We start from the raw sequence: 14,528 nt of genomic DNA, 5'->3' as shown, positions 1-14,528 counted from the left end.
TCTGTGGCGGAATAAACGGACACATTTATTCTAGCAGGGACAGTGTTTAGTCTCATTATTTGCTGCCGATCACCTCCGATTCTGTTTAAAATTTCATAAAACATGTTTTGTATCCAGTAAAAACAACGATGTTGACAAATAAACGGGACAATATGCTGGCAATTTAGTGATATTTTTACAGTTGTGATCTTGACTGGTCTTGAAATAAAATGTCAGAGACTGAGACTAACTGCGGCCGAGTACAAGACAAGCTAAGACCATCAAAAAGACTGGTCTCGAGCACTACAACACTAAGTGTACTCACCTCCATTTAATCCTTACACCTCTTGTTTTAACTGAGGATCTGGTCCGATATGATTTGTTATTTGTTCGACTCTCCCTATTAGTCTGAAGCACTTCTGTTTTGTGGAGCGAGTTTGCAATTGTTTTTACTATTTGCAACGTTGCAATGCTATGCTAAGCATAACTCCTAAGCTTCCACTGCAGTGCTGTCACTCAAATAATGTTATCCAATGTATTTAACATTAAGACAACCAGTTATAGTTTTCTGTTTGTAAACAAGATGGTAGCAGTTTTGGACGCATAGCACCGACAGATAGACATAGCTAGGCCTGTCGCGATAAACGATAAAGCAATTAATCGTACGATAAATTAAAACTATCGACGTCATTTCAATTATCGCCATTATCGTCTCTTCCGACCTTTTTCTCTTTCAGCTAATGAGACTGAATGAAAAAAGGCTCAACTCCGGTGCTCTCCACTGATCCTCCCTTCCTCATTTCCTTAGTGTAAAGCCCAGTGCACACTACACATCTTAGATCTGTCGGCCGATTGTCGGCCCATTTTCAAAACCTGACAGACCACACATTAGCCAACAGAAATCCTAGGTATAACGGTTCGATCGGGTTCGTTCCTGCCGTGTGGTGTCCAACAATGGGCACAAAATAATGGCTACAAGTCCAGTGAACTAATTTTAAAACCAGGCATTAATCAATGCTTTACTACAATCTACCTGCAATGCATGTGGCTAGTGTCAGTGTAAAGTCCTGACTGAATGAAAATCATTATAACCTATTTACGTCACGTTAACGAAGAACAGCTGAAAAGTTACCTGGTTTATCAACTGCGGTAGCAATTTCGCTCCAACTCCTCCTCTTGTCATTTCTATATTCTTTGCATGTTGAATCAACATTAATATTGTTTCCACATATTATCTCCGATGTCCGCTGGACTTCGGGTTGCGCCGTGTCAGCTGTTTGGGATTCCCCGAGGTAATTTCCCCTCAGAAAACATGGAGGAGAATCTGCGCTTTCTGATTGGCTACCTGTCACATTCAACAGGCTGCGTTAAGCTCCCAGTCGGGGAAAATCCCTGATTTAGATCGGAGGACGATCTACCGTAACACACCACACAATCTTAGAAAGACCAACGATCTAAGATTGTTGTAAGGGGAAAAATAGGAGCAAAAATCATGTAGTGTGAACTATTGCATCAGGTAGTCGATGTGCCCATCTTCTCTATTTAAATCTAATTATTACTGAAGGGCAACATAATATACAGACTTCATAATCTGCAGTCTTTTGGTTGAATGCAGTATTTATTTCCACTTTGGCTTTATGCTGTTTAGTTTTTTTTTTCAAGTGTGTTTTTTGTTAATGGACACTGAGAATCCATTTTATTTTTGTTTTTGGTTGTTTTGTTTATTTTGTTTATCAGTTCCAGTGTTAAGTGTTCTTTTGAAAAATAAAGTGTATCTATCTTTGGCAAGAAATTGCATGCATTATTACATCATTTCCATTAAATCAGTGTAAAAAGGTCTTCAAACAATATTATCGTTTATCGCAATAATTTTTGAGACAATTAATCGCTCAGCAAAATTTGCTATCGTGACAGGCCTAGACATAGCTATCTTTCTGTGCTACGGTAGGAAAATCTGACGAGGTAGCACTGATAGTCAGAACAATGGCACTGTGTGTAGTGTAAAGCAGACACAGAGAGCTGTCAACGGACCCCCGGGAAATGTGATCATTCTCCTTTTAGTTTGAAGGTTATTTTGAATATTCTGATGGGTTTTGTCCAGTTGGATTTGGGTGTACTGTATACATTCAAAGCAGAGCAAGAGTTATAATGAATAATAGTATCAAAATTAAAGCTGAAAGCAGCATCGGCAGCCCTCACAGTTCACACGGTTTTGCAGAGACTACAGGATCTCTGGCACTGCCACCCTGTTGCCGTTGTGAACACTCTCAGACCTTTTATGCACATGTCCACCAGGCGATGCACTTGGCAAATCTTCCAAATGGTCTATAGTCAATTCAACGTGAGTTCAGAAGAAAGTTTTTAAAGTTAGGTCAAAAATCAACCTTTCACAAAGGAATTATATTTAATTCCTGTTTAGTGAATTGTGAGTACTTTGAGTACTTCCTTTAGGCTTTTGAACATATCATCTATGGTTATCAAGGGTTAATGGATGCAGGCCAGTGTACAACAGGGCCAGGCCCAGCAGTGCAAAAAGAGTTTATCAATTCTGAGGTGGGTTAAACTCTGCAAAAGTACTGCAGGGGTAAACTGTTAGTTATGTCTTAACCTTTCAAAATAGGAAGTTATTTGGAGGAGGCTTACCACTTCAGTCAATTAAACTTCTCAGTGAAGGGAGTTAGACGGGAGGGGTTTAGCAACTCACACAACACACCAGAGGTACAATGGAATGAATTAAATCTGAGCATATTAATGTGTTAGGGCGACCTAGTTAAACAGGTAAATAAAAAAAGCATTCTGCACTTTGAGAAATGTGTTGTCGTGCATTTTATAATTTTGCACTATTTTAAGCATAAATATATTTTATATACTTATAAAATATAGTGAAGTATTACAGCACATCACATTGTAATGCCATATAGTCAAGACTTTTCAGATGGGAACTACTCCACCCAGGAGGTCAAAACATCAAATGATTAGAAAAAAATACAAGAAGGGTTCCATACCTAAGGTTTTCTCCTCCTTCACTACACTCATGGCTGAGTTTGTTGGGTAGGCTAGAGACAAAGTTCTTGAGATGGGAAAACTCCAAAGCCCTCCATATTTCCTCATCAGAGTAGGAGTCAAAGGGGTCCAGGTTCATTCTCAAAGATCCGGAAAACAGCACTGGGTCCTGAAAGGTGAGCAGATAGTGATATCAGGATACTAAAGGTGTATTTTTACAGAGTTAGCCTAGCCCTAACCTTTACCTACTCTCTCCTGGGATGATCTTCATTTGAGTTTGTATGCGGTTTTAAGAAATTTGTCCAATCTAGGTCTGACCAATATTACCGAAACCCATATCATAATATAACGGATTAATATGCAAAAAAGAGTTGTGGTCTATATCAATAATTGTTAGTTTTTTATTTTAAAAATCTGAAATACTGACAAAAGAGTGATGTGACCTTTCCAGTTTTGTTCATGGTTTCCTCTTGAGCTGTTGTACTCGTTTCTTCACTTCACACCATTGTTTTTTATTTTAATTAAGCAGTTATGAGGCACTGAGGAAAAATCTGAAACTGCTCAAGTTACTCTACAGCAGTGTTTCCCAATTATTTTCTGTCAGGCCCGCCGTAGGAATCATAACATTCTTTCACAACCCCCCCAGTGTCCTTTCCTCTCCCAAACTGAAATATTATTGCAAATCTGATAATATTTAATAATTTATCTGTACAAACCAATGGCATTATATGACCTAATTACCAAAACAGCTGTTTCATTGTTCTCAGTCTCAAAACAATTTCCCTGTTCAGTTTATTGAGCCAATCAGTAACATTTAATGAAGATTACTCAATTTGAAAGAGAAAAAGTGCAAATGATTCAGTGGATGTGTGTTTTTAAAAACATTTCAAAAAACTGTAAACATTGATTACTTGTCAGCTTTTTCAAATGTCTTGTTTTCACAAAGTATTGAGTTTTTAACATTTATTGTGCAAACTTTTCAGCAATATTGTTTATATTTCAGCTTGTCAGCAGAAATGTATAACACTTTGCATTAACAGTTAAAAGGTAGGCTTTGTCTATTTCCTGGTCTTTCTCTGCAAGCTACCCTTACTTGCTTATGATGGAGTAGGGCCAGACTGAGAGTGTTTTTGGTTTGTGATTTAAATACAAGTAAAGTTGTACAAGAATAAAGTCGTAATTTTATAGTAACTCTTCACTACACTTTGCTAAAATTAGGAATATTGAGAGTATCTATTTATTAATGTTTTCTAAAATGCTTGAAAAACTTTGTCAATACCTTCTATAATCTGTTTTCTAATATTTCTATCTGTGGGTTTATTATTGAAAACATTTATTGCATTATTTTCTTTTTTTAATTTTTCTTGCAAGTAGTTTTGTTGCCTTTGGCCCTGTGTCATAAAATGATTGTCTTAGGAATTTATATATTTTTTCTTCCTCTTCTTTATTTATATCCAAAATTGTATTCCTTATCTTTTGAATTTGTACATTGATTTGATCAAGTTGAGTTCTGATTTGCATGTTCTCCAATCTCCAGTTCTTTTAATTTCTCATCTAACTCATTTAGTTCTTTTTCCTTCTTTTTCTTAATAGCAGTGCTTAGTGATATAAATTTGCCTCTAATAAGTGACTTCAACATGTCCCAGAAAATATCAGGATAGACTTCCCGTTGTCATTTAATTCTAGAAAGTATTTTATTTCTGTTTTAATTTCTTTTATGACATTTTTATTATTTAGAAGGTTGTATTTAGCCTTCCTATTGTTTTTTTTGTCTCATATCTGGTTAAGTGTTAAATATATTGGCGAGTAATCTGACAAGTTTTTAGTATGAATTTTACAGTGTTTGACTCTCTGTCAATCATTCCTAAGAACCAAAAAGAGATCTATTCTTGAAAATACTGTGTGAGTGGGAGAAAAATAGGTGAATTTGTTTCCTGTTGGCTGCATCTCTTGCCAAGCATCCAGTAAATCAATATCATAAAGGCCCCTTTTTAGCAGTTTACTTTGTGGTGTGGTTGTCCTTTTGTTATTAGATGTGTCATTTTTATTCAAGACTGTATTAAATCCACCTGCACATATTAATATACCTTGTGACTCTGATTAAATAACTTCTAGGACTTTTTTCAAAAATGTGGGGCATATAGATAGAGAGAAGGGTAACTAATTTCCTTTCGCTCCTACCCCGAACCAATATATACCTGCCTTCACTATCTCACATATATTCTTAATAAGTTCAAAATGTAGGAGTTATGTATTAGTACTGCAACTCCTCTTTTATGACCTGTCTTGAATGAACTATGAGAAACATCCCTAAATCAAAATTTTTGCAATTTCTCATGCTCTATTGAAGACAAATGAGTTTCTTGAAGGAGCAGAATCTGAATTTTCTCCCTTTTTATCTTGGATATTACTCCTCTTGACAGGGTTATTGAGTTCATTAATATTCCATGAAGTTGCACTAATATTTCTAGACCCCCTGCAATTTGCCTACCAGCCCCACTTAGGAGTGGACGATGCCGTCATCTTCCTGCTGCAACGAGCACTTTCGCACCTGGATGGTGGAGGAGACACTGTGAGAATCACATTCTTTGATTTCTCCAGTGCCTTCAACACCATCCAGCCTCTGCTACTGGGTGAGAAGCTGCGGAGGATGGGGGTCGACGACTCAGTGATCTCCTGGGTTACTGACTACTTGACAGGCAGGCCACAGTTTGTCCGTCTGGGCAGTGTCCTGTCTGATGTGGTGGTCAGTGACGTAGGAGCTCCACAGGGAACTGTGCTTTCTCCCTTTCTCTTCACCTTATACACCACTGATTTAAAGTACAACTCTGAGTCATGTCACCTACAGAAGTTTTCTGATGACTCAGCGGTTGTCGGGTGTATAGGGGATGGAGGGGAGGGGGAGTACAGGACACTGGTGGACAGCTTTGTGGAGTGGTCTGAGCAGAATCACCTGAGGCTCAACATTAGTAAGACCAGAGAGATGGTGATTGACTTCAGAAGGAAGAAGACATCTTCATGGCCACTGAAGATCAAAGGGGAAGTGGTGGAGGAGGTGGAATGGGCAACAGACTGGACTGGGCATCTAACACTGATGCTGTGTGCAAGAAGGGGATGAGTAGACTCTATTTTTTAAGGAAGCTGAGATCCTTCAATGTGTGCAGCAAGATGTTGGAGACCTTTTATCACAGTGTTGTTGCCGGTGCCATCTTCTTTGCTGCTGTGTGTTGGGGAAGCAGCATCAGAGCCAGCGACTCTAATAGACTGGACAAAATCATCAGGAAAGCTGGCTCTGTACTGGGACTAAGGCTGGAGTCCCTGGAAACTGTGGTGGAGAGGAGGACACTGAAGAAGGTTCTGTCTATTATGGACAATAAACAGCACCCTCTCCACCACATAGTGGACAAACAGCGGAGCACCTTCTCACATAGACTGCTCCAGCTCCGCTGTCGTAGGGACAGATACAGGAAATCCTTCCTGCCACATGCCATCTCACTGTACAATAAAAGCTAAATCATTGTTCTGCACTAATCAGTCCAATTTTGCACAACTGCACTGTGGCACACTTACTGTACATATATTTACATATACATATCTGCATTTTTTTAAATCTTTGCAAGGACTGCTCTAAGTTGCTTTTTATATTAACAGCATTTTATATTTTTACAATTCATAGCATTTTATATTTCATTTTTTATTTTATCTACAACTACTACTCAGTGGTAGCTGTTATTGTGTCTTGTCTCTATGCTGTAACTGCGAAGTAATTTCCCTGCTGGGATGAATAAAGTAATTCTATTCTATATTCTATTCTAATATCACCATTAGTCATATCAGCAAACCAGTTTGCACATGTCGACAGTTTGAACACAAAAACAACAGAGATTTAGAAAACATAAAACAAGCAGAATGACTTTAGGGCTCCACTATGCTATGTCATCCTATAACCTCTTTTCTTACATTATAAGAGGAACAGACCAACTCTAATTAGGGGCTCCTTCTCTCCCAAAGACAAGTTCCCTCACCTTTGAGACAGTCATTGCTCCATTAATCCTGATCAGAATAATGTTTTAATATGTGAGGGGTGGTAGGAGGGGTGGTAGGGAGTGTGTTAGAACTAACACACCCGAGTGTGTTAGTTCTAACACACTCGGGTGTTAGAACTAAAAGATTACAAGCGTGGGATTCAGATTTTACATAAGTAGTTAGGATCTGCATCAAGAAAGCTATTTATACTTGTTCTCATTGGAATTCTTGAAGCTTTTCTCGCACAAGTTTGGGGCATAACACGTGCCCCAAATGCTAGTATGAGCTAGCCCCTTTGTTCCTGTGCGCATCCTGGTTGACAGCTGGTCAACCAGGAGTCTGCAGGCTTTGATCGCGGTGTATCTACATGGTATCTCCTCTTCCTTATGTCATCCGCTGCTTCTGATGCACTCATGTACAGGCATGGTTTGTCTCCCAGTGAATCCTCATCTTAGTCGGGTATGGTGTTTGGAAACATATTTTTTCCTCTTTGATATTCTTCTTGATGTTTTTGTATTCTTTAAGCTTGTTGTTTATCTCTGTCGGAAGATTATGCGCAAATGACATCAATTTACCATCATAGAAGATCTTCTTTCCCTCTGACGCTTTTAGGATTTTCTCTAATGTCATATCTGTGAAAGGTCACCCGTTGTTCTCCTTCAGTTAGTCTAGCACCTTGATTTTGAATGTTCGTACTGACCTCCTCCCGCTTCTTGTTCATTTCACTCTTAAAGCTGATCAGATACTGCTTGATATTATTTTTCAATGCAATGATGTTGTTTTGCAATTCTTTGATATTGTTGCATAGATTCTGGATAGCCTTAGCAGTTGTTAGCTCGCTCTTCTCACTTGGGTCCATGGCCTGCATCATGCTGGCTTTGTTTTCAGCGTTTGCTGTTACTAAAAGTCACGGCCAGTCCCTGCCTGGCCGTGGCTTTTAGTCACCCCTGGTCTCTTTTTTAATTTAAAAGTAAAGTATGTCATCGTGAAGAAGAACTGAATCCCTTTATCGAGTTAAGTGGAGTTTTCCTCGTCTCTGATTAGGACAGATTTAAGATTTAAACCGCCATCTTGGAGACGCTCCTGGAAGTCCACTGGCACATCTTTTGTGTTGAGAATGATAAGAACCACTTACATTACAATAGGCCTCTGCAATGCTTTCCCTGCTTGGGCCTAAGCAATATAAATAAAAAGGATTCTGTGAAGAGAGGTGGAATGATTCAATTTGATATGCTTGTAAATAAACAATGGTTTCCTCCTTTAGTAAGGAGCAGAGACAATTTACAGTTGTGCCATATAAACACTGCCTTTCCCTTTGTCTCCACTGTAAATCTAGCCACTAACGGCTGCTTTGCTACAGGTGCACTGATCAGGTGAGATTGCTTTTTTGGGTCCTATTTACTCACCTGTGGGATGATGGTGATTCTGGAGCGCAGCTCATGGAGGCCTAGCTTAGCAATGTCCACTCCATCAATGAAGATGTGGCCTTCTGCTGCCTCAATGATCCGGAACAGGCCCAGTGTTAGAGATGACTTCCCAGCACCAGTCCTCCCCACAATCCCTATCTGTTGGGAACCAGCAGCACATCCACAATAAATTCCTCCAGTGTCCAGTCACAATGAGTACTCCTGAGCTTATGAGAGCTACAATAAGATTCACCTTCTCTCCTCCGTTAATAGCAATGGTGATATTGCGAATGGCCAGGTCCAGGTCATGGCGATAGCGCAGACCAAACCCTTGAATGTCTATGCAGCCCTGAGTGGGCCAGCCAGGGGGAACGGAGGGAGTCTCATGTTGCCACTCTGCCTGCGGTCAGAGAATAGACATGAATGCAAATACTCGAATCATATTTTGAATCACAATCAAGCTCAGCCAAAGTCCTAACTTGGTTAGGTTTTCATTTGCCCTTTCTCATGACTAAACAGTTGACAGACTGTTTATTGATGTCACTTTGTTACCTTTTCAAACTATGGTTTTAGAGCATGGTTGCCTTTGTGGAGTGCATATAGACCTGAAGCAATGTCAAACTCAAATAGGCAATTTGGCCTAGAAAGCATCGATTTACCCCATTCCCCTGGGCTTTTGAAATGATCTGCTCTTTTCTGACATCAAGACTTACAAGTGTTTCCACAAACTGATCCCAGACAATCTCCCCAAAACAGCAGGTCTTCCAGAACTACCTTTTCACATTCTGCTCTTGTTACTAAATGATAGAATTTCAACACTTCGGAAGATGGCAAGTCTCCAATTCTAAAAGTAACAGTAATCAAACCATGTCCCTGCATTTATAAGGTTGTGCTGAACCATTTCAAAAATCCCATGGAACTCAGGCCAGTGACAGAGACATTATAAAATTCATGTGGTACAATGAACTATTAACATTGAAATGACTGAAAACAACAGTTGGAGATATGCATGTGTCTGTTGCGTGTCCAGGGCATGATGACGTCGTAGAGTTGGAAAGATAGGTGATCTACTATTGTTAGATCAATTGAACAATATGAACTGCCTTGAGGTCTCTGGATATTTGAATGCTTGTAAGTCTTTTATAAAAATGTAAATGTGGTGAGAATAGCTGGTATTACAAAACTTATTTTAGAATTTAACTCAAACCAGAGAACAGAAAGCTCTTTACAACAAAATTTACTTTTTAAAAAGTTCAGGTGACGACTGACTCTTGCAATATGACCAAATACAATCTCTGATAGAAGTTACAAGCCCATATCACTTGGAGTTGTTTTAATTTATTATTTTTAAGTGTAGATATCAAATTAGGAATTATGCATATAGCAGTTTATAAAAAATATATTTTTTTCTAATATATATTCTTTAATATGAAGTCTGTTTAATGAGATGACAGTAAAATCAATTAACAATATAAAACCCTGGTGGGAGTATTTATTTAAGCCCAAAATCAAAGACAAGCCACATAAACACAGAAAAATAAAAAGGACAAAAGTCAACCCTTAAACATCCCAATGTTAGGATGGTTTTGGTCCAAATATTGTGCAGTGTACCTCTTTCCCTGTGCAGCAGTATTCCTTCACCTTCTCTACAGCTATTACATTTGTCTCTACATCAGAAGACATTCTCACGAGCCACGTCAATGAGGCAGTCAGCTGCATACAAAGCAAACAAATAAAGGTTAGGTTAGGCTCAAAAGCGTATTAAACAAATTTATTAACATTTTGCAAAAAGACATTGCTCCACTACTGGTGCTGAGAACTACAAAAGTGGTACTTTTACCTGCAGGGCGTAGGAGATGGAGAGCCCCATGATGCCTGGGCTCAGGCTATCTCTGGCTATAACAGCAAACAGGGCAGCAAAGGAAACAATGCAGTTTCCTACAAACTCCAGGCGAATTGCCAACCACCTACACAAACACAAATTCAAAGACAAACAAGAAATATTTACTAAGATGGAAATGGAGAGGAAAATAGAGATGAAGTTCTGGGCTGGTGACTTGAGTTTAAACTCGATTGGTCCTAACTAGAGATTGGCCGGTTGTAAATACAAGAACCCAGTCTTTGATCAGTGATTGTACCTCACTCAGCAACACTATTCAAATTGGAAACTACTTTGAGATTCTCTTTCTAGAGAAAGAGAGAGAGTTCAGAGGAAAGAAGGACATAAAGAAAGAGCAAAAAAGCAAAAAAGAAAGATCAAACACAGCAAAATAATGGAAGAGTATGCAAGAGAAAAAGAAAGAAAGGGTTTTAATAGGTTAAAGTTTTACAATAATCTTGTGATTGCTACTGGCCTACTACGATTTTGTGCAAATTTCAGAAACAAAAGGTACTACTCCTATGAAAAATATTCATCTCCTCGGTGCTTTTACGAATCAGTCTTGATCAAGAAAATGTTACTTTTTTGGACAATTTTTTCTTACAAATCTCAAAGTGAAAACTGAATTCTACAAAATGCAGCTTTTATAGTTTAAAGTTAGAAGCAGCGTCAGGCGGCCCTCGCTGCTCAGGTATTCTGCCACCCCCATCATCACACTGTTCCTGCATCCGTGCACTAAACAGTCCAGTTCAGTATGAGTCCAGCAGCAAGTGTTTAAGTTTTGCTGATATCCGACCTACCAGACAGGAGTCATCACTTCCTGTTTTGCGGGGAATGTTTGGCGAGGACTGTAGGCTTTGGAGCACATTATGTTTGATTCTCAATGTTTATTGAATATGGTTTTAATCTATCATACAGAGAGCAGCTAGAGGGGTCGTTGAATAGTATTCAGTTTCTTCTCTCAGTGGGCGGGGCTTAAGTGATGGCATCAAACTACCACATCAATGTGTGTAGGAATGCTCCCTGTTGATGGACTCTCTCTGTCATTTAAGTGCAGCCGTTGCCGTGGCAACCTCCTGCGCTCCACAAACTGAGCAGATATTACGTTAAGAACATAACACTCAGTCTGACACAATATTAGGTTTTTAGGCTTGATATCTATTTTGTGAGTATTAATAAGAGCTCCCCTGAACACAGCAGTGGCTGATGAGCTAATTTGAAACTCTTGCTCTGCTAAAGGCGGTCTGTGGGTCGCCTTTTTTTTGATAATGGAAACGAAACGCACAGAATTGCACAACAACTTGTTGAAACAATTATTACTGAGATTATTACTTTTGTTGGGTCATTTATTTGAAAACGTTTTGTTGATTTCTTTTATTCTTTAATAAAGTTCTAAATGTTTTGGATCTAAGTGAATAAGCGCATCAGAAGAGGACGTGCTGGTCTCAGCCTCCTGGCGGCGTTCAGTTTGTCACCTACTGCCGAGATCGACTCAAAACCTTCCTGCGATTGACCGCTCGATCACGATCGATGTACTGAGCACCCATGATCTAAAACATGCACGGCAGTGTACCTTGATGACCAGGATTGGGAAACACTGGTCTAGCTAGATTTATACAAGCACTATATTCCTCCCCAAAATCTCTGAAGGTCTTGAATTCCAGGGCATGTTCAGTGCCACCAGGGCCGTGCAAAGTCCTTTGGAGGGGCAGGGGCTCAAAGTTAAAAAAGGGCACATTGAACAGGATCTTAAAACACTGTAAAACAACATAGCAACAACCCATGTTAATCAAGAATTTAATTGGATCCGACCATATCATTGCCATCATGCGGGGACAATGCAAAGCAAATGTAGTCTATATTTTCCCAAACAGGTATAATGTTGCTGTTTCTGCTGCTGACAGTCCTGGAGGTCTGAGTTGATCTGAGACTGTAGCTGTTATACAGACCATCGGAGAGAAGGACGCTGGTTATGAAATAAGCCAATTTGCTGCCATTTTACTAGTTAAGCCCTAGTAATATCTATTTAACCTCTAGAACAACTTGGCTGCAGACTGCTTTATAAATCAAAAAAGCTCAAAGGGATTAACTCTATATAATTTTTTGATATTAGCACCTCTGAGATCTAGAATTGTAAGACTGGGATATCACGGCAAAGAAAACTCAGTAGTTGCTGGTAGGGGCTTTCCAGACATTCAGGGGCCCCTAGAAATGGTTTAATTGTAACACAGACAATAGATCTAAACCTGTAGCATAGAGAATGACAATGTTGTTAAATTATATTTAATGCATTCAGCTGAGAAAGAAAACTACGTTAAGGATTTAATTAGGAAGTTTACTTTGTAAAATTTTAAAGAATCATTTGATTGTTTGATTGTTGTGTTACCATGGCTACAATATGGTGTAATCTTTGTGTTTGAATTGGGTTTGTTCACAAATACATTACAGCAAACAACAAATAATCAGTGATCAATTTTAAACTCAGCCAATAAACCTGGTCTCCCTCTCACAGACTTCACCTTGTCTATATTTAAACACTGTTAGTGATGCTGAGGTTCTTAGTAGGAAGGGTTTCGGGGAGTTTGGGGGATTGGGCATTTAGAAGCCTGATTAAGTTAAAGTCAAAAGTTTTCTATGCTGCCGAAGCATTTCTATGTTTAGGGGCGAGGCGGGTTTCGTCCCGCTATTGCGAGGACAATTATAAAAATATAAATAGAAACTGTTTTTCTAATGTCAACATCAGACCTAAGTTTTTACTTACAAACCAGTATATGAAAAAATATTCTTGCCCATATTTTGATAGTTAGAGGGCACAGATCCGCCCCCTCCTCCTCACCATGGACCTGGTGTCTGAACAACATGGAGGCAGCGAAACGTATTAGACTGAGGGCAGCCAGACTAGTTTATTTTGCTAGATTATTATATTTAGCTAAATATTATTGCTGAGGGGCACAAGAAGGCCTCCTGACACACAGATTAAAAAAAATAAATAAATTGAAAAAAAAAAAAACAACTCAAAAAGGATGCTAGGGACATGAAGGATAAAAAGGGCAGGGGCCCCCACTCCCTGCACGTGTCTGAGTGCCACATGTATCCAATCCCCTGACTTCTCAATTTCTCTAATTCTCTTGAAGTGTTATTTTGTCCTCATGCTGTAATGGTAGCCAGAAATACTAATTAACCAATGAATGGACCTTGCAGACAGTGGTGTCTATATACTACAATCACTTGAGACACAGTCACTGCACTCAGGTGACTTCCATCTCACCATTTCTGAAAGAAGCACTAGTTGCCTGGACCTTTGTTTAATTAGGTAAGTCACTTTAAAAGGAGTGAATATTTATGCAATAATTTATTTTATATTATATGTTTTTATTTAATTGATATTTTGTCAAAATCAGTTTTCACTTTCACATTAAATTAATTTTTCTATAATTACTTTGATCAAAAAGCAAAATTTTACTGATCATGATTGGCTTGTAAAACCTATAAAAAGGTTCAAACACCTAGAAGAGGGTGAGTACATTTAATAAGAACTAGAGAAGAGAAAAATAGCACTGCTCCTAACCTGTTAGCTACTATGCTGGGGTAGTAGGCCTTCTGGTTGTGATCTACTCGCTGGTCACTCTCATGGATGAATCGCTCCTGCTCACCAAAAGCTCGAATGACAGAAGTGCCCAACAATGTTTCGTTAAAGTGGGTGTAGATAGGTGAACGGCTGACAGACTCCAGACGCTTCAGCTGGCGAGAAGTTGCCACATAAAACCTCTGTACACAAACAAGCAATATAATGTTCAACAATTTTAATCACGTCTAAGAACAAGTCAGAGCTGCACACACAGCAGAAATACAGGATGTATTTTTAACTAACCTGCACAAAAAAGTAGAGCAACCCAAGAAAAGGAATGATGATAGCCACAAGTGGTGTGGCAACCAGGATAATGACACAGGAACCCAACACGTTGAACAAGGATCCCATGAACATTTTAATAATGCTGGGGATTACAGAATCAATGGTGTCCATCTCCTTGGCAAAGCGGTTAACCAGGTTACCACTTGGAGTTTTCTCAAAGAAGGACATGGGTGACCGCAGGACATCATATAGCAAGGACTGGTGGAGATAGCGGGACGCCATGATGCCCCCAATGGACATGGAGAGGGAATAACCAAAGACTGCTACACCTACAAGATAACAGTAAAAATTATGACCTTTTATAATGCTGAATGAATGACTT

At 39.0% G+C, this 14,528-nt stretch overlaps 1 protein-coding gene across 6 annotated transcripts in view; it reads right to left on the bottom strand.

The window, feature by feature from the left end:
- The window catches only part of abcc1 (ATP binding cassette subfamily C member 1 (ABCC1 blood group)), a 117,777-nt gene that overhangs the window by 33,345 nt on the left and 69,904 nt on the right, over positions 1 to 14,528 (bottom strand). For all 6 annotated transcript variants that reach the window (XM_032588503.1, XM_032588506.1, XM_032588504.1 and 3 more), the window contains 7 exons: positions 14,165 to 14,475; positions 13,862 to 14,061; positions 10,255 to 10,381; positions 10,026 to 10,127; positions 8,668 to 8,814; positions 8,415 to 8,573; positions 2,985 to 3,151 (listed from right to left, as the gene is read on the bottom strand). In XM_032588503.1, coding sequence (XP_032444394.1) covers positions 2,985 to 3,151; positions 8,415 to 8,573; positions 8,668 to 8,814; positions 10,026 to 10,127; positions 10,255 to 10,381; positions 13,862 to 14,061; positions 14,165 to 14,475 — 1,213 coding nt within the window. The remainder of the gene's footprint in view (positions 1 to 2,984; positions 3,152 to 8,414; positions 8,574 to 8,667; positions 8,815 to 10,025; positions 10,128 to 10,254; positions 10,382 to 13,861; positions 14,062 to 14,164; positions 14,476 to 14,528) is intronic.

Source organism: Xiphophorus hellerii, chromosome 16, assembly GCF_003331165.1.
Source record: "Xiphophorus hellerii strain 12219 chromosome 16, Xiphophorus_hellerii-4.1, whole genome shotgun sequence".
Classification (NCBI taxonomy): domain Eukaryota; kingdom Metazoa; phylum Chordata; class Actinopteri; order Cyprinodontiformes; family Poeciliidae; genus Xiphophorus; species Xiphophorus hellerii.
The sequence above is the reverse complement of the archived record's forward strand: the minus strand, read 5'-3'. Positions and strand labels throughout refer to the sequence as shown.